Consider the following 20,114-nt stretch of genomic DNA (forward strand, 5'->3'; position numbering starts at 1 on the left):
AAAAAAAAAAAAAAAAAAAAAAAAAAAAAATTCTTGGTACTACTTTGACAGTCAAATACGTTGCAAAATTCTTCTCCCACTCTATGTGGCTTGGCTTTCTGCTCTATGATATCTTTCACTGAGCAGAAGTTCTTCATTTTAATATAGTCTAGTATACAACTTTTCCTTTGTGGTTAATGCTTTGGTGTTTGGTCTTATTTAAGAAAACTTTTCCTACCCAGAGGCCATGATGACGTTCTGTGTTAGCTCCTAAAAGCTTTGAAGCTACCCTTTTTACCTTTAGTCCTTTAATACACATAAAATCAATTTTTGTGTTTAGTATGAAGTAGGGATGTGATTTAGTAGGTAAATCAGTGATGAATAATTTATTAGTAAATCATAAATGTAGCAGTAGTACATTTAGTAGTATTTTCCCAAATTTAGTAGTAAATCAGTAAGGTCTGATTTAATGTTTTCAAGTGTGATATCTAGTTGCCTAGCCCCATACATTGATCACTGTCCCCACTGATCTTCAGTGTGATGTCAGTTACACATCCAGGATCTATATGTGTGTGAATCAGTTGATAGCCTTTATTGATTTTTCTCAGACTTATTTGTCTGTTCAGTATCCCGCTGTAATGATTACTACAGCTTTCTAATGAATATTGATACCTTTTAGAACAAGTCTTTATAACTGTTTTTTTTGGTTTTTTTGTTTTTTGTTTTTTGTCCTTCTTAGCTATACTTGGCCCCTTGGGGGAAGGAGGCTTAGGTGGTCTGGGGCTCACACCTTTGAATTTGTATTTTTTCCTTATATTTTTGACTTGGCATTTCCTAACTGCTTCTTTTGGTGAGATTTTTTACAAACCAAATTTTGTTCATCATTGTTACTTATTTTCAGCAGGAGAAAATGGACAGTGGTCTGTATGTGCCCTGCCTTTACATTTAAAAAAACATTCTTTTCATTGAGGTGAAATTCACTTAGCAGACAACCATTTCAAAGTGAACAATCCAGTGGCATTTAGTACACTGACAATGTTGTGCAACATTTACCTAGTTCCAAAACTGTTTCATCACCCCAAGAGGAAATCTCAAACCTGTTAAGCAATTGCTTCCCATTTCCCACTCCCCTTGCCCTGGGCAGCAACCAGTGGATTTTGCCTATTCTAAATATTTCATATAAATGGAATCATATACTAGGTGACATTTTGTGTCTATCTGGCTCCTGCTTTTAAATTTTAATTCATTCTTTCCCTGTATCCCTGATACTCCTTCCTATCAAAGTCACCTCATCTCCAATATACGTACCCTCTAACCCCATCATTATAGAACCAGCTCTAATGTGCTTGATGTGCTTAGGCATGCTCATATCTTTGTAAAATATGTAGTGTTGTCATAAGTGTGTATGTGCTCTCAATTTACTTAAATGTTTTCTTGATCGTTTGCTTCTGCTAAGTGCACCATTGTATCCTGTAGACTGTGTCACTGCATTTTACTTATCCCCTAGTGATGTACACTGAGCTTGCCTCCATCTTTCCTCTATCAGAAACCCTGCTATGATGTTCATCATTGTACCTATCCTTACAAGATGCTTTGCAAAGACTTTTATATATTAGCTGATTTTCCAAGTTGAAACATCTAGTTGGGGAAGTCAGGATTTTAACCCTGCTGGTGGGGAATTTAGTGCATTTTGTAAAAGGCGGGAGGGAATGAAAGTGTAAATGGTAGCAGGAGAAATTAACTTTAATTTCTTCCTGCTCTTCTGTCTTTCTTGTGTGGATGTTGTTCCTTCTTTTAGTTCAATGTAGCACCAAGTCAGAAGGTGACATTTCATTCTTCTAGTTCTTTCCTGCTACTTTCAGACCATAACCTTCCCCTGTCACACTCATAATGCTATGGTGTTTTCTACCTGCTCTCACATCTATTATCAGAGGACCTCATAATCACTATTTCCACCTTCACTGTAGATGTGAGTATGTTTCCTAGTCCACTGTTCTATCTTTGTATGTGCCACACATGGTTAGGATTTAAACTTCCAAGGGCACAGTCTATCCAGTATCCCAGCCTGAAAATCCCCTAAGCTACTGTCATTCCTTTGCACCTCACCTGGATAACTGTGTCACCTTCTCCACAGCACTCAGCAGCCTGGTTTTACAAGTGTAGAAGGCATGAGGTTGGATTGCTGCAGAAAGGTACTAAAGGAATTTTAGCATTCTTCATAATAGCACGAATTGAAAGACCCTCCTTTCACTTTCATTCTCTTTAATTTTTCATTTACACCACTAAATAGCCATAACTCTAAATCAGAATTTCACCATTGTGTGTTCTACCTTGGGTTGAGTCTTTTAGCACTTACACATTTTTATTTTAATTAGAAATTGTTCATTGATATCACAGGTATAATTTAATGCCACACTCATATAATCTGTATTCACACTTGGTCACCACCTGGAACTGCATCCCCTCTATCTTACTCTATTAGGCTAGTCAGCAAACAAAATCCTGGTACCCAAGCTTTCTCAGTACTTTAATTTCATGGTCATTGTTTTTTTTAACACCATTGAAACCTTCAATATCTTGAGCCCCTTCTTTTTCTTCCAGTCCTTTAGTACCTTTCTGCAGCAATCCAACCTCATGCCTTCTACACGTCTATAACCAGGCTGCTGCATGCTATGGAGAAGGTGACACAGTGATACAGGCCAGCATGGTCACAGATTCATTATCTCCAATCTCAGCTCACTCCCATTCCCCAGTAGCTATCTGCCATCCTTTCACATGTCTCTTAGCAGCATTATTTTCCAAACCTACAGTAGCTATGTAGCTGTCACCACTCTATTCCCACCTCCTTCTCTCCCCTTTTGCCTCCTCTTTCTCCAGATCACCTTAGCTCCCAATTCGCTGAGAACATCAAGGGTGTCATGTAGGACCTCTCTCAGTTTCATGCTGGCCCTTGTCCACAAGCATCTATTTTTGTGCCTCTTTTAGTCTCCTCACCTACTCTGGGAGAGAAAATGGAATCTTCAGCCTCTGAGGCTGTTTAATTTGTTTGCATGCCCTTTGTCATTTAACCATAATGACAACCCCAGCCAGCTCTGCCCCAGCTAGCTCTATTCATCGTTTCCTCTGACATATTTTATAGTTTTTTGATCTTCGGCCTATTCTCACTATAGTTCTTTACGTACAAATGCTTTCAATGACATTCAGTATATTTAACAAAACTAGTTAAAAGGCCTCTTTTTCCAGAAAGTTTTTTGACTCATCCCAGATGTAAATGATTTTCTTTATGAGCTGCTGTTGTACTTAGTGTCTGTGTGTCCCCTCTATTTGGTATTTAGCCCATAATGTTGTGTCTTGTACTCACTTCTTTCCATGGTTTACTTACTCAACTGATTGCAGGCTTCAAGAGAGCAGGGAGGATGCATTATGCCTTCTTTGTAATCTATGCCAACCTAACCCTGTGCCTTACACAGAGTGAGGATGATCAGCCATGTTTATAAAGCAATCAGTAATTCTAATCGAGCCCTTCCGTGAGACCCTCCTTCCCTGACTAATTTCATGCATAACTGTGTTATGGATATTACTAAATGTTGTTCCACGTATATTACAAGCTAGAGAAAACCTGCATGGACAAACATAATCTAGCCTTTTCAAGCAGAGTTTTTCACTCTTTAAGTTGTTCATTTTATGAAGAGTTTTTAGGGTTGTATGTAGTTATAATTGAGATATCACAAATCCATTCTGCAAAATTCCTAAACAACAGTGTGCTTAGAAATTTCATTTATGGTTTTGAAATAAGATATTAGTTTATGAGCAAAGTGTATCTTTAATTTCTCCTGATTTTTAGGAGCCCTTCCTCCTGTCATCTATGTCTACTTCACCCTTCAAATTCTTGGGTTCTGTTATTGTTTTATTTCCTATTTTTATAACTGGTAGAAGTATAATGTCCACTTGAAGCTTGTTAAAACAAATAGATTCTGTGGGATGAATAGAAGGTATTGTGATTTTTGCTGATTGCTGGCATTTATAACACAAGCAATATTGCCTCACTTCTTTTATTATTCTTTACTCTTTTTTTTAACTTCAGTGAATAGTTGGCCTACACAGTTCAGGAAACTCATTAATTACAGAGTTTTCCTCCTCAGTTAATGAAGGCATTTTGCTGGAATACTTTGTGGTTATTTCTCTTCTTTATTTTAATCACTAGGATTTGGGGAATTGTCTGGCAGTGAGAAAATAATTAATGTAGGGATTTCATTGGAAAGTGTTTGGGACAATTGTCTTTTAAGAATGTCCATATGTAAACAATCCGGTAATCCCAAATTTTCAGAGATTTTTGGCATTCTTCATAATATCGCAAATTGAAAGACCCTCCTTTCACTTTCATTCTCTTTAATTTTTCATTTACACCACTAAATAGCCATAACTCTAAATCAGAATTTCACCATTGTGTGTTCTACCTTGGGTTGAGTCTTTTAGCCTTACAAATTTTTATTTTAATTAGAATTATTCATTGATACCACACATATAATTTAATTTCTATATTTTTATTTTGTAGGTCACAAATGGATACTTTTCATGGGGCAGTGGTTTAGCCACATTGTCCAATATAGACATTCGAATTCCAACAGGTAAGAGTCGTTTGTTATGCATATTTGTAATTGTTCATGACCATAACCATAGTTTTCCAAGGTAATTGAGCCTAACAAAAAGAGACTTTAAAGACATAAATATTATTTATGGTTACCTATTTGCACCATTGTGCTTGTGAGCCACTGTGTCACTGTGGGAATGGCTGGAAATGATAAGACCTGCCTTTCACCGTGGAGTCTATACCTTTGGACAATTATTTACTGTTCATTTGCTGATTTGGGCAATTTAAACAGTGGGGTGGTTGATTTCACTTTTTGTTTGAGAAACACTTTAAAGAAAGAGTATATGAGAAACTTATTTTCTATTTCTGAGAAATACTGAGGAAGTTTTCAAGATACTTAAAACTTAAATATCCAATAATTACACTTGATCTTAGCCAAAAGGCCGAGAAGCGATAAATATCCAATAATTATATTTAATATTTTTTAAAAGTTTTATTGAAGTTTAATTGATCCACAGAAATTGCACATATTTAATGCTTACATTTTGATGAGTTTGGGCATATGTATATACCTGTGAAAACCATCACCACAATAAAGGTATTCAATATGCAATCGCTACCAAAAATTTCCTTATGTTCTTCTTTTCTTCTAGTGTTTATTTTCTTCTGTTTTTACTTTATTTTTTGTGGGAAGAACACTTAACATGAGACTTATCCTCTTAACACATTTTAAAGTACACAGGACTATGTTGTTAATTGTACGTACTATATTGACCAGCAGATTTCTAGAACTTATTCATCCCACATAACTAAAATTCAATAATAACTATTGAACAACAATTTCCCATTTTCCCTTTCCCCCATCTCCTGGAACCCACAATTCTATTTTCTGCTTCTGTGAAAAGAAGTGTCTAAAATTTTGACTAAATTAATTAAAATACCTAAAATAGTCAAAATTTTAGATAACTCATATAAGTGGAATCATAGAGTATTCCTCCTTCTATGGCGTGCTTATTTCATTTAGCATAATGGCCTCTAGATTCATCCATGTTGTTGTGAATGGCAGGATTTCCTTCTTTTTATAAGACTGAATAATATCCCATTGCATGTATATACCACATTTTCTTTATTCATTCATCTGTCAGTGGACATTTGGGTTGTTTCAATATCTTGGCTATTGTGAATGATGCTACAATGAAGATGGGGGAGCAGATATTTCTTTGAGACCCTAATTCTGATTCTCTTGCATAATACCCAGAAGCAGGATTGCTGGATCACGTGGCAATTCTATTTTTAGTTTTTCGAGGAACCTCCATGCTGTTTTCCATTGTTGGCTGCACAATTCTACATTGCCAGCAACAGTGTGTAAGGGTTCCAGTTTCTCCACATCCTCACTAACACTTGTTATCTTTCTTTTTTTTTTTTTTTTTTTTTTGTTACAGCCATTCTAACAGGTGTGAGGTGATATCTCATTATGGTTGTGATTTGCATTTCCCTGATGATTAGTGTTGTTGAATGTCATTTAATATATACCTGGTGGCCATTTGTATGTCTTACTTGGAGAAATATCTCTATTCAGGTTCTTTGTCCATTTTTTAATTCAATTGTTTTGTTTCTGTTTCAGTTTTTTTTTTTTTTTTTTTACTATTTTATATTTTGGATATTAATCTCTTATCAGACAGATAGTTTGCAAATATGTTCTCTCATTCCATAGGTCTCCTTTTCATTCTATTGTTTCCTTTGCTGTGCAGAAGCTCTTTAGTTTGATGTGCTTCTACTTATCTATTTTTGGTTTTATTGCCTGTGCTTTGGTGTGAAATCCAAGAAATCACTGCCAAGTTCAATGCCAAGAAGCATTTCCTCTATTTTTTCTTTAAGGATTTTTATAGTTTCAGGTCTGACATTTAAGTTTTTAATCCAGTTTGAATTTATTTTTGTGTGTGGTGTAGTATAGGCTCCAATTTTATTGTTTTGCATGTAGATATCCAGTTTGTTTAAACCCCTTGCTGAAGACCAGTTGACTGTATATGTATGGGTCTATTTACAGTCTCTCTCTTCTGTTCCATTGATATATGCGTGTGTCTTTATGCAAGTACCATACTGTTTTGAATACTGTAGGTTTGTAATATATTTTGCAAGCAAAAAGTGTGATACCTCCAGCTTTGTTCTGCTTTCTTAAGATAGCTTTGGCTATTTGGGGTCTACTGTTTCCATATGAATTTTGGAATTGATTTTTCTATTTCTGTAAAAAATGCCATTGGGTGGCCGGGCGCGGCGGCTCAAGCCTGTAATCCCAGCACTTTGGGAGGCTGAGACCGGCAGATCACGAGGTCAGGAGATCGAGACCATCCTGGCTAACACGGTGAAACCCCGTATCTACTAAAAAAATACAAAAAAACTAGCCGGGTGGGGTGGCGGGCGCCTGTAGTCCCAGCTACTCGGGAGGCTGAGGCAGGAGAATGGCGTAAACCCGGGAGGCGGAGCTTGCAGTGAGCTGAGATCCGGCCACTGCACTCCAGCCTGGGCGACAGAGCGAGACTCTGTCTCAAAAAAAAAAAGAAAAAAAAATGCCATTGGGATTTTGATAAGGATTACACTGAATCTGTAGATTGCTTTGGGTAGTATGGACATTTTAACAATATTAATTCTTCTAGTCCCTAAGCCCAGATGTCTTTTCATTTTTTTGTTTGTGTTAATTTCACCAATGTCATAGTTTTCAGTGTATATGTTTTTCACCTCCTTGATTAATTTTATTTCCAAGTACTTATATGCTAACAACAAATGATCTCAAATTAAGAAAACAATACTATCCACAATGGCATCAAAAGGAATAAAATATTTAGGAATAAACCCAGTAATTTTTCCTTAAAATGTCTCTGTAATTGAATAGAAATATTTTTTGACCTGGCCTGATGTTCGTTAGGTGAAGATTTTTCTATTATGAATGCGAAACAAATTTATATTAGAAATAGATTTTTCTATTATAAATGCAAAGACAGATTTTTTCTATTATACATGCAAAGACACTCTCTTCTTCAAAGAGAAATTGGAGAAGAGAGTGCCTTAATAAATTCACCCAAATCATTTTTATCTCAATTATTTATTTTAGTCAAAACTGTCCTTTTATTCTGAATGAATTGAATATTAAAGTTAAAACTAACCTTGATGATCTAGGCAATTATTTCATTGCTCTCTTTACTGATATCAGCCATTCTCATAGTTTTTAAAATAATAAATCATTATATATAAATTTTTTTCCTTTTCCAAAAAGATGTGTCAGAGAAAGGAGCTGTTTAGAATACCTTATTGCTGGAGATCAAAACTGGGCCATTGATTGTAAAACATTAGCTTTTTCTAAATGTGTTTTGATTTTATTTCACGAAGAATCCATCTCATTCTGTAGTTATCCTTTGTTTTGCTTTCTTAGGTCAGTTAACCATGATTGTGGGCCAAGTAGGATGTGGGAAGTCCTCTCTTCTCCTTGCCATCCTTGGTGAGATGCAAACATTGGAAGGAAAAGTTCACTGGAGCAAGTATGTATATTTTAAGTTGGCTTCCGTTGCTATGTCATACATCTGATAATCTTCCAAGGAAAGAACTTAGACAAATACATTTACATGTTCTAACTCTGAAGACCACTCAGAAATAAGCACAGCTTTAAAAAAAAAATTGGTGGAAACCTTAAAAGTCATAAATAAAAAGTTACAAAACAATTTATTACAAAGGTTGTTTATAATAGTATAAACTAGTATATTACTGAGACAAAAGTAAGGATAGGATTGTAAAGATACATTTTTAATTTAAGTGAGTAATACTTAAAGAAATAACTTAAAAGTTTACTTTATAATAAAATAAGTTATGGAAAATTTACATTATTTATAAGGCTTAAATAGAAACAGTGCCTTAAAGGTTCAATGTTCAGAGAAGAAATATCAAATGATCTTTTCCAAAATCTGTATAAGAAATGAAAATCAACTATTTATCCTTATACTTAAACTAGATGCTAGAAGTATATAGTTGGAGATATGAATAGGTTTGATTAGTATGTTGTGCAATTCTAATGACATGGAAAATAAAGTGCATCTTCCAGACATTTGAATGATTGCTTCCAAAATGATGTTTCTTCTAGATAGTTGAATGGTGGTCAAAGCACATTGTGGTAATAAATTCAGAAGAGATTCAGAAATATGTTACATAATTGGTTAACAAAGAGTAAATTATGCTTATTTAATTTGGCCTACTTAGCAGACTCCTCATAAGTAGTTTATGAATAAATTGCCTACAGCTGATCTAAGAAATTAGGCTATAGACCAGTGATTCTCAAACAGGTGTGATTTTTGTCCCCAGGGACATTTGGCAATGTCTGGAGACATTTTTGGTTTTACACTGAAGCATTGGGTTGCTACTGGTCTGGTGGATAGAGGCCAGGGATGCTGCTAAACAGTCCTACGGTGCACAAGACAGCCCCCATACCAAGGGATTCTCTTGTCCCAAATATCAATTGTGTTGAGGTTGGGAAACCCACAGATGTTCTTTCGTATCATTTTGTACCTACTATCATGAATTCCGCTGTGGATGAATTTGCTGTTTACATACACAGACATCTCTCAAGAATGAGAAGACTATGGGCCTTTTAAGAGTATATTATATTTTAAACTCCAATTAAGAAAAAAATTCTTGGTTGTGAAATTCAGGCTGAAATTAGCAGAAGTGTAAATCCTGTTTTCAATGTCATTGGCAAAAGAAGAAGATTGAATTGTCGAGTGTACATTTTATCCCTGTTGAGCAAATCTAGCAGACAGTAACCTTGCAACTGTTTAGTGCACCTCCAGCAGAGAGCTCAGTAAAACATTGCTACTTCAGTTTGCTTCATGGCAGTAGACAAGGTTTCCCCTGCCACTATCCTCAGGCAGTAGACAGTGTCAGTCACTAACCTCAGGCACTAGATGATGTTCTCCTAGCCACTTGGATGAAGCCACTTCCATCCTGGATGAAGAAGCAGATCCCACTGGATTTAATTATATTGTGTGGCTTTTACAATAATAATTAAGTTATTTGGGTTTTGTTTTTATCCTGATTTACCATCGTTAAAACAGAGAGAAAGAATGACAGTGACAGAAAAGGCTTGAGATTTTATTTTCATACTACCAGGAAGATCTCCTACTCTGGCCTGTTCCAAGTGTAATTTAACCTTCCAGGCCCCAGCTCCACTTGAGCTAAATTGACCCCCAATATTGTTATTCATAATTATCATTGTGTTAATGAATAAAGAAATGATGTGAGGATGCAGAAAATATTCTTTATAGCCTACTTATTTATTTTCTTGCTTTCCTAAGCATGTATATGATTTATATCATGTCTTATTTCATAAAGTTTTGTATTGTTTTATTTAAAATAACACAGTATAGTAGAGTTTGAAAGATAAAGGTAAATAAATTTTAAAATATTATTTAAATAATCATCTGAAGTTGTAATAGACAGAAATGCATGTACTGAAGTCCTGTATAATTATAACATATGGGCCACAAATTTCTCTCTGAACTTCATGAAAGCTAAGCAAAGAAGGAAACGTGAGGAAAAAAACAGCATACATTTACTCAGTAGAGACTGATTTTCTCTTTTTGGAGAGAACTGTGAAAGAAATCTGCCAGCTGTGGTTTATGCCTGTAATCCCAGCATTTTGGGATGCTGAGGCAGGAGTATCACTTGAAAACAGCAGTTCGAGACCAGCCAGGACAATGTAGTGAGACCCTATCTGTACAAAAAAAATTTTTTAAATAAGCAGGTCATGGTGATGCATGCCTGTAGTCTTAGTTACTTGAGAGACTGAGGTAGGAATATCTCTTGAGCCCAGGAGTTTGAGTCTGTAGTGAGCTGTGAATGTGCCACCACATTCCAGCCTAGGCAGCAGAGTGAGACCATTTCTCTTAAAAAAAAAAAAAAAAATTTAAGAAAAATCTTCCATATACCTTATAAAAAGTCAATAAAAGGAGGGGGGAGGGATTGCATTGGGAGTTATACCTGATGTAAATGACGAGTTGAGGGGTGCTGATGAGTTGATGGGTGCAGCACACCAACATGGCACAAGTATACATATGTAACAAACCTGCACGTTATGCACATGTACCCTAGAACTTAAAGTATAATAAAAAAAAAAAGAAAATAAAAGAAAATAAAAAGTTAATTCCTAATGTCCTCAACAGTCCTAAAATTTATTCAAAAGCAAATTCCATGTGCCAATTATTACAAATACAATTCAGAATATAATATTAAATTACAGATTATGCAGTAATCTATATTACTATTTGAAGGTTTAGAGGGCATGCAAGCAGGGGTGAAGAATGTGGTATGGGTAGGATCAGAACAACACAGTCTAAGTAGGCAGATCTTCAACATCTAGTTTGATGCAGGAATGAAATTAACTACATTTGGAGAAATGCATAAATTGTACATCAGTTGGAGCATCTTCTATGTTTAGTATGGAATATAGATATTTTGTTTCTTAGTCTTTTTTTTTTCATTCAACATTTACTGAGTGTGTCCTTCATGCCAAACACTGATTTAGGATCAAGGATATAGAAGTGAACAAGACAAGTCTCTATCTCATGTGGTTACAGTCTAGAACGTGGCCTGTGTATAAGTAATCAACAACAACAAAAAAGACATAATATTAGACTTTGATAAATGCTGTGACGATGATAAAACAAGGCAATATAGTAAAAAGTACTATACCTGTGAGGTGTGTTTGAGGATCTAAAAAGGGTCTAGAATGGCTAGTAAATACTGAATGATGCAGGTGCAAACTGAGGCTATCTGGAAAAGGAAGAAAGCGTTCTGGGTATGCTATGGAGTCAAGATTTTGTTCTAAGTTCAGTGGGAAAATATTGTAGAAGTTTAAGTAGAGGAGTGATTTACATTTTGCAAAGATATGATGTACAGTTTGAAAAGATGATTCTGACTTGTGGTGTGGAGAATGAATTACAGAGGCAAGGGGGAAGTGAGGGAAACCATTTAAGAGTTCATTTCACTAATTCAGATGAGAGATGAAGACAGTTTGATGTACCATGGTAGCTGTGGAATGGACCAAAGTGAATAGATTCAGCATATACCTTGGAGTCAGAACCAGCAGGATGAAAGTGTAAGAAGGAAATTAAGATAATTCTGAGTATCTATAAAATTCCTGTAACTTAAAAATTATCTTTTTATGGGCATTTGCCTTACTAGACAACAATGCCATCTCCTCATGGCAGAAAGGACCAAAGTTTTCTTCAAGAATGTTTAAGTTGGTTCAACACACAAAGCAATGAAAATGTAGACTTCTAAAAGATTGAATAAGTTAATGCAAATTCTATTGTTCTTTAATTAAAAGAATTACTTAATTTTCTTTCATGATATCCTTAATATCTGATAAAACATATTTTAGGATCAGGAATATTCAGAGGATACTGACTTTCTTTTAAAGAGTTATTTGTAATTACTCTTTTCATTCCAGAAACAAAAGCTGTATGCCCAGTCCAATAAATAAAGGTATATAACAATTAATTACAGCAAAGCTAATTTAGAAATTATTGATATTCATAAGCTACTGATGTGTAAATGGTTAAATGTTCTTTACTTCAACAAACTGAATTTTTTTTTAAAGCTCAAAACAAAGCAAAATAATAAACTAAATTTTTATATGGTAAGACACCAAATACCTTGCTATCATTCTTTCACCATTACATGTGTCTCTGATTGCATAAATTTTATTTATTTATTTATTTATTATTATTTTTTTGGAGACATAGAGTCTCGCTCTTTCGCCCAGGCTCACTGCAAGCTCCGCCCCCTGGGTTGACGCCATTCTCCTGCCTCAGCCTCCTGAGTAGCTGGGACTACAGGCGTTCGCCACCGCGCCCGGCTAATTTTTTTGTATTTTTAGTAGAGATGGGGTTTCACTGTGTTAGCCAGGATGGTGTCCATCTCCTGACCTCCTGATCCGCCCGTCTCGGCCTCCCAAAGTGCTGGGATTACAGGCGTGAGCCACCAGCCCGGCCATAAATTTTATTTTTAAATGTATCCTCATAGACAGGTATGAACAAAATCCAATAAAGTACTCTGACCTATTGCAGCAGGAAATGTTTACTTTGGGCCAGAGAAAAGGCATTGCTGTTCATCCAGCACACACCTGTGTGGGGAGAACGTGGTACACAAACATTCCGATAGTTGTTTCCTTGGGAACTGCTTCCTTTGACTTAGTCTGACATATTGTAGACCCAGAAGGGAAAAGATGAGAGAGAGGCGAGAGGAATGAAAAAAATTCTCCAAAATTTTCAGAATGTGCACATCAATCTTGCATCCAGGTGTGCTTCATATTTGTTGAAAAATAAATGTTCTGCCTGACTGAAGTCCTTTCCTGGTTGTCATGATAAACAATTTCTACTGATATCTTAGGAACTAGAACTAAAATGCCTTATCTGATGAATACTTTCAGTGAGAGAGTCGAGAATGCTTTTTAATTGTGGTGGTACTTATGTGAGAAACAGCTGTCATTTATCTTTGTTTTCCTTTTTTTTTTTCTTTTCCCTCTCAGCCATGGCGTCAACCATCCTACTGTTCAGGCCCCTTCTGTCCTGACATTCTGTCTCCCACCATCTTACTGTAACCAGCTTTGTAACAGTGCTTCAATTATTTTCAGACAAATGGAGGAGCTATTCCTTTTCATGTGACTTTGCCTGGCATGAAGGAATAGTATATTAAGTCAGCTTTCCTGGGTCAGATATAATATATCATGTTTGTGCCAACACTAGTTTCCCTTCTTCCAAATTCATTCCTGATTTAAATTTGCAAAAGTCACTCTCCCATTCCATAATATTATTAACCATAATACTTGGAAGTTGCTAATATGCTGTATCCACTTTACCTCTTACTCTGGAAGGAAAATACAAATTCTACATGGAGAGGTTTTCAGAAGTGAAACTTTATTCTATTTTCTAGAAGGGGATTTTCTATCTGACCTCTTTGCATTCTCCTGTTGTCTTGAGTGCTATTGAGTACCACATTGAATGGTGGAGGATGAGTCTAGACAGAGCTAAATCTACTTCTTTATTTTGGAAGAGAAAATATATAATCTCCCACAACTGAATTTGGTTAAACATATTGATATGTGAGAGGGCTGGAATAGGTAGTCTCTGGAAGTTAAGGATTATAACATTATTCATACAAATGTTAGTGAAATAATGGGTTAATTTGCTCTTGGAAGATGATTACCTACAAATGAGTCTATATTTACCTCTTTTTTTTTTCTCTGAAAATAATAAATGTATGGTATATATAACTTTTAAAGGAAAATATAAGTAAATCCTTCAAGGAGAGGTTTTCAGAAGTGAAGATCCCCTATGTGCTGTTTTGCTTTTTTCAGGAACTTACTGCATTAATTAACCCTTTTCTCTTATAAATGTCTTTATTTATTGCTCTTCACACTCCATTATCCCCCACCCAATTTTTTTTTTCTTTTTTTTTTTTGAGACGGAGTATCGCTCTGTCGCCCAGGCTTGAGTGCAGTGGCTGGATCTCAGCTCTCTGCAAGCTCCGCCTCCCGGGTTTAGGCCATTCTCCTGCCTCAGCCTCCCGAGTAGCTGGGACTACAGGCACCCACCACCTCGCCCGGCTAGATTTTGTATTTTTTTAGTAGAGACGGGGTTTCACTGTGTTAGCCAGGATGGTCTCCATCTCCTGACCTCGTGATCCTCCCGTCTCGGCCTCCCAAAGTGCTGGGATTACAGTCACTTCGCCCGGCCCCCCCACCCATTTTTTAAATAATCATCTTGCTTATCTCTCAGTCAACTGGAACATTTTTCTTTTTAACGACCTAGTCCACCCACACTTAACCTCTGTTCTTCTCTTTTACTCTGCGCATTGCAACCTGGACGAAAGGTTCTCGCACATGACTGCCTACGTGCTAAATCCCAATAATTTATCCTCAGTCCTACTTCTCCATAGATTTTGAAACTCTTCACCCATTGACAACTCCTTGAAATCAACTTGGCTTCTTGGTTTCTGTGACACTTGCATTTATTAATTTGTTAAAAAAAAAATTTGTTGCACATCATTTATGTGCAAGTCATTGTATTAATTGTTGGGGGAGAAATAAGTGAACAAGAGAAGCCAGGCCCCTATTTTCATGAAGCTTACTGTTTAGCAGGGGAAACCAAGGGGAAGTAAGAAAATAATTTTATAGTTATTTGATTAATGTTTTGTAAATACTAGAAAGAAGTAGTGTTTTATAAGAACGAATATAGGTGACTTGACTGAGTCAAATCTGTGAGGTTGACAAAGGATTTCTTTTATGATCTCCAGTCTCGTTCCCTCTAGTGCATTTGTTACATTCTGTGATCAGAGTGATATTTCTAAATGGAACCTGTATCTCTCTCTTGTTTAAACCTTTTCAGTGGTTTTTTTTTTTCCTTTTAGGAAAAGTTCAAGCTCTATAAAATGGTTTATGAGCCCCTTCATTATCTGGCTGTGCTTACTTTTTTAAGTTCATTGCCATTTACACCTACATTTCAGCCATGCTGAATATAAATCACTTCTTTGTGCAATCAGGATACCTCATGGCCTTCTAATACATGTTTTCTCTGGTCTGAAGTACTCTTGGATTTTTTTTTTTTTTTTTTTTTCATCTAGCACACTCTTAATTTTCCCTCTGACATCAACTCTATTGTTTACTCTGATTTGCTGGTTCTCCGGTTCTTCATTTCTTTGTTTTTCATTGGTTCTTGATCAGTGCCCTAATACTATCTTTTATTCCACCTGTCTTAGCCCTTATTCCCTTATTATGCTTCCACAAAAGTGAAAGTGGCGTGAAAGAAGGAATGGATCTTTCCTGTTCGCTGTATCTTTAGCATGTGTGGCACTAGGAAGTGATCAATGCATATTTTTTAACTGATATTGAATAAATAGAGTCTGAATTTAATCAACCTTTATTGAATAGATTAATGAATTCTAAATCCATATCTCTACCTTGGGCTCACATTCTCAAATGTCCAACAGGTATTTACACATGTCTAATGGGCATTTCCACTTGAGTGGTTAGAATGCAAATTAACACATTCATTTCTGCCACACACTCACTCTTCCTCTCCTCTTCCTTCTCTTCCTTAAATTAGTTAAAACTATTGAGGTCACCCATTGGATTTATACCACAGAAAATAAAGTCCAAATTTCTTGGTATCTAAAACACATTGTGTGGAAAATATTATTCAGAAAAATGATCATTTCCTTATTTTTTACCAGTAACTTAAATCAGGGAATAATTATTATCGGGAGCAAATTTTTTTATTCCAAGATTGCTTTTTTTGCCTCTATCAGCCATCCCAAGATGTCATTAGCAGTGTGCAGTAGTGAAAATGATCCTTAGTAACTCTTAACCAAATATCATTAGGTAGCATAATTAGTAAATTTTCTCCACAAAATCATACAACATTTTGCAAAGTCAAATAGAATCAATTTTTGGAGTTTCTGTAGGCTTTAATTATATATATGGTTATTGAATTCAGGTCTTTCAGAATGACAGAATTCAAATGACCCTAAATTATAAAAAAATTAGAACAATAAAAGAAATAGGTCTTCAGATGTCTTTCCTCATAATACAGGCATAACAAATTGTGACTAGTCAAAGCCCACTTTTTACATAAATCGTATCAATAATTGATTACACTTGATGTAGTTTGGTTTCTGGTGCATGTCTGTTTTTCTTACAAGCTCCTGAGGGGCCAGTGTGTTTTGTGTATCTTTCATTTTTAGCGCCCAAAAAGTACTTCTGCTGCTGCCTTAGGGTAGCTAATTTGGAATTTAAATTTATTCAGTTCAAATTATAAAGGTTGGAAGGCCTTGGAAATACAGAATCCTTATGAAACTAGGAAACTGCATTCTAGAAGGATTCCCCAAGTTTACAGCTGTTTGGAGCATGGTTGGCACTAGAACCCAGTCATTGTATGAACAAAAATTTTTATGAAAGAGAACAGTGCTATCTATGTTTTAGAAACTTATTAAGTAATTATTTCCTAGCTGATGAAGACATAAAGAAGAATACTACTTATCTGGTTTGTCTTTGAAATTAATATCAGAAACCATTTGGGAAATGTAGCTCTTTAATATGTCCAGTGTTTATTGTATCTCTTACCTGATGTGTACAAACCTTGGTTCTGTATTTCTACTTCATAATTAATGAACATTGTTTGCCATACTTGCAGTGTAAATGAATCTGAGCCTTCTTTTGAAGCAACCAGAAGGTATTATTTCTATTTTAACCTGAGTTTAATAAGAATAACTTCCTTCCTCAGACTTTAATCTCTTTATTCTAATTTTGTTTATTCTGATGATGTATAGTTATTTATTAAAGTGTGCTAGCATATTTCCAGCAGCAGTGGTTCGCAACCTTGGCAAACTGCTAAAAGAATTAATTTACCAAACAAAGTGGCTCCTTGTGTCAACTGTTTTCCTCTCACTGAGTCACTCGTGTCCCAACTTTGGCTGAAACTCAAACCGTCCTCAGTAAACTGGGTTTTGGATTTCATAAAATAAAAATGTAAGAATGAATACACACATTGATTTTGAGTTAAACAGTGGTGGGACCAACCTGTAAGGTGGAGACGAAGAGCCAAGTGCTTTATCTACTTAAAAGGAAAAACAAAAACCTTAAATACCCCAGTGGGGTGGGGAGGGAAGGCAGACATGTCAGAGGTTGGGAACCATTGTTTTACTGTACATATGATTATCTCAGAAACTGCTAGCATACTATATATTATCATGTCTCCTGCACTCCTAAGATGTCATGTTTTAGAAAGATCATTGAACATTTCTAACTACTCTCTTTTTTAACCCTTCTCTCTTTTAACCCTATTTCCTTCATTAGTACTTTACAGATCATGAACTAACTGTGGAAATCTGACTGTTAAACTGACCTGCCCTCTACCCCACCCCAATCCCATCATCCTCTTCAGCTCACATGTATTTTCCTAACTTTTGGAAATTAAATTCTGATGTAGAGCCATCTGTTAGAATTTGCAAGTCAAAAGAGTGGGAGGGAGTTATTTTAAAAATATAAACTATTTCAATATTTTTTGAAATATGCAGTTTTACATGCATGATTTCAATATTAAAAGTTTCAGGGACTTCTTAAGATATTCTTTGTTTTGAAATATTTACATATTATCTATTATCATAAAACATGCTAATGTGATTAAGCCACAAAGCCATACAATAATTATAGTATCAATTAACATATTTTTTAAAGTTTGCATGTAGAATTTATAGTTAGTAAAGTGCTATTAGTACAAAGTAAAATATCTGTGGTTATTGGAGTGAGTGAATTGTTATTAACCTTTTAATTATTTTTTAAAAATTGTAGTCATTTTAGAAAACGAAAATTCAGTTAGTTGTTTAGATTATAAAACACTTCTTCAGTGTACAAAACCAAATTTTATACATGTGACATTTTGATTAAATCCTAATCCCTTTAATTTAGGTGGCATATTTAATCATTTCTTAATAAGGTTGGTGGTCTTTAAATTTTTCTCTTTTAGAAGTTTTCCATTTCTGTGTCTGAGATAGTTTACTAATTTTATTTCCCCTATTTGTAGTAAAATACATACACGCACAGTACCCTCGCATAATCCTGCTGTTTTCTTTTCTTTTCATTTTCAGTAGGAACAGGTATTCTGTGGCGTATGCAGCTCAAAAGCCTTGGCTATTAAATGCTACAGTAGAAGAAAATATTACTTTTGGAAGTCCTTTTAACAAACAGAGGTAATTTTGAGCATATAAAATTTAGAACCAAAATGGCAACTCTTTCCAACTTGTGTGTTTGGGAATGAACAATGGTTTCTGGAACTTTTACATCTGGTACTTTCTTTCCTGTTGGCCTCGTTTTCATCCTCATCACCAAGGTCTTTTGAATCAATTATTTGAAGAGACGCCTCATTGGAAGTTCCAGCCCATCTTGAACCCTTGTTGAGAACAATTTGTACACCAAGACTAAACAGCAATTGAAGTGTGTATGTGTGTGGGGTGGGGAGGGTGAGAGTGAGGGGGTGTTGCTTAGGTTGTTGGTGAGAAGATAGAGAAGGAAAAATTCAAGTAAATGGAAGAAGAATGTAGGATCTGAGGGGTCTGATGACTTTAGGAAAGAAGAAGAATGTAGGATCTGAGGGGTCTGATGACTGGGAGCAGCCAGAATAGGCCATCTTTCAATGGCCTATTGTCACATAAGAAGGCATGACCCTTTCCCTGAGTCACTCTTACAAGAGTGGGTCTCAGGACCATAGATGGGTGTTGAAAATTAAGGAGAATAAGGTAAGTGGAGAGGCAAGAGGAAGAGGGGAGGGAGGAGAAAAGTAGACCATACAAAAGACAAAACCTAAATTATTCGTGATTCTTTAGGACCCTGGAGCAAACCAGACAGAAAGATTAAGGAGGCTGAGATCAGATAGTGGGGGGGCCTAAAAGCCAACTGGCTATAGTGATATGCATTCTATATATACAGATTCACAAATGTGCATATATACATATATATGGAGACATTCAGGAGTTAATTGGAGTAAGTATCCAGGCATGCAGTGTGTGTTGCCTACACTTGGGAATGACAGTAGAAATGTAAAAGAAGGGATGGTTGGGAAAAAAAAATTGAAGAACATCAATGGACAGATATCAACAGAAAGAAGGAAGAATCAAGAATGATTGGACTATTTTAAGACAAACTAATTAGGAAAATAAAGTCATTGTCATTTCCCCCAGCATCTTCAATACCCACACTTCCTTGTACTTCCAGTTCATTTAATTTCCAGTCCCAGCCTTATATGAACTTGAAGACTGTCAGTCCTCATTATCTCCCTTGCCTCTTCCCGTCAGCATGCATGACAGTGTGCAAAGGCACCCACTCACCACCTCTGCTTTAGCCATAATGAACTTCCCACGGTCCCTTACATTCACCATGAACTTTTTTACTTTCTCAAGTTCCTTATGCTTCCTTACTCATTTTCTTCCTGAAAACTTACTACTCAACTTTCTGAATATAGTTTAAGCTTTGCCTCCTCTGAAACTTCTCAGAATGGTCAGTCATTTCTTCCTTTGTATTCTAGGAGTGTTTTTTACCCGCTTCCACTATAACACCTAACAAGGTGAATTTTCATTGTATGTTTCTGTATCAGTCTTCTGCTCCATGAACTAGCTTTTTAAGAGTGGGAACCTAGCCGGGCATGGTGGTTCACACCTGTAATCCTAGCACTTTGGGAGGCTGAGGCAGGCTGATTGCCTGAGCTCAGATGTTTGAAACCACCCTGGGCAACATGGTGAAACCCTGTCTCTACTAAAATACAAAAAAATTAGCTGGGCATGGTGGCGCACGCCTGTAATCCCAGCTACTCAGGAGGCTGAGGCAGGAGAATCCCTTGAGCCCAGGTGGCGGAGGTTGCATTGAGCCAAGATCATGCCACAGCACTCCAGCCTGGGCGACAGAGTAAGACTCTGTCTTAAAAAAAAAAAAAAGATACCTGTCAGGTACTAT

General features: G+C 36.0%; 1 protein-coding gene across 1 annotated transcript in view; it reads left to right on the top strand.

The window, feature by feature from the left end:
• ABCC9 (ATP binding cassette subfamily C member 9) overlaps positions 1 to 20,114 on the top strand; it is a 129,440-nt gene that overhangs the window by 31,799 nt on the left and 77,527 nt on the right. Inside the window, 4 exon segments of the mRNA XM_017888598.1 lie at positions 4,535 to 4,607; positions 7,998 to 8,103; positions 16,804 to 16,842; positions 18,257 to 18,358. Coding sequence (XP_017744087.1) covers positions 4,535 to 4,607; positions 7,998 to 8,103; positions 16,804 to 16,842; positions 18,257 to 18,358 — 320 coding nt within the window.

The sequence above is a fragment of the Rhinopithecus bieti genome, unplaced genomic scaffold (genome assembly GCF_001698545.2).
Source record: "Rhinopithecus bieti isolate Rb0 unplaced genomic scaffold, ASM169854v2 scaffold_15769, whole genome shotgun sequence".
NCBI classification, from domain to species: Eukaryota; Metazoa; Chordata; class Mammalia; order Primates; family Cercopithecidae; genus Rhinopithecus; species Rhinopithecus bieti.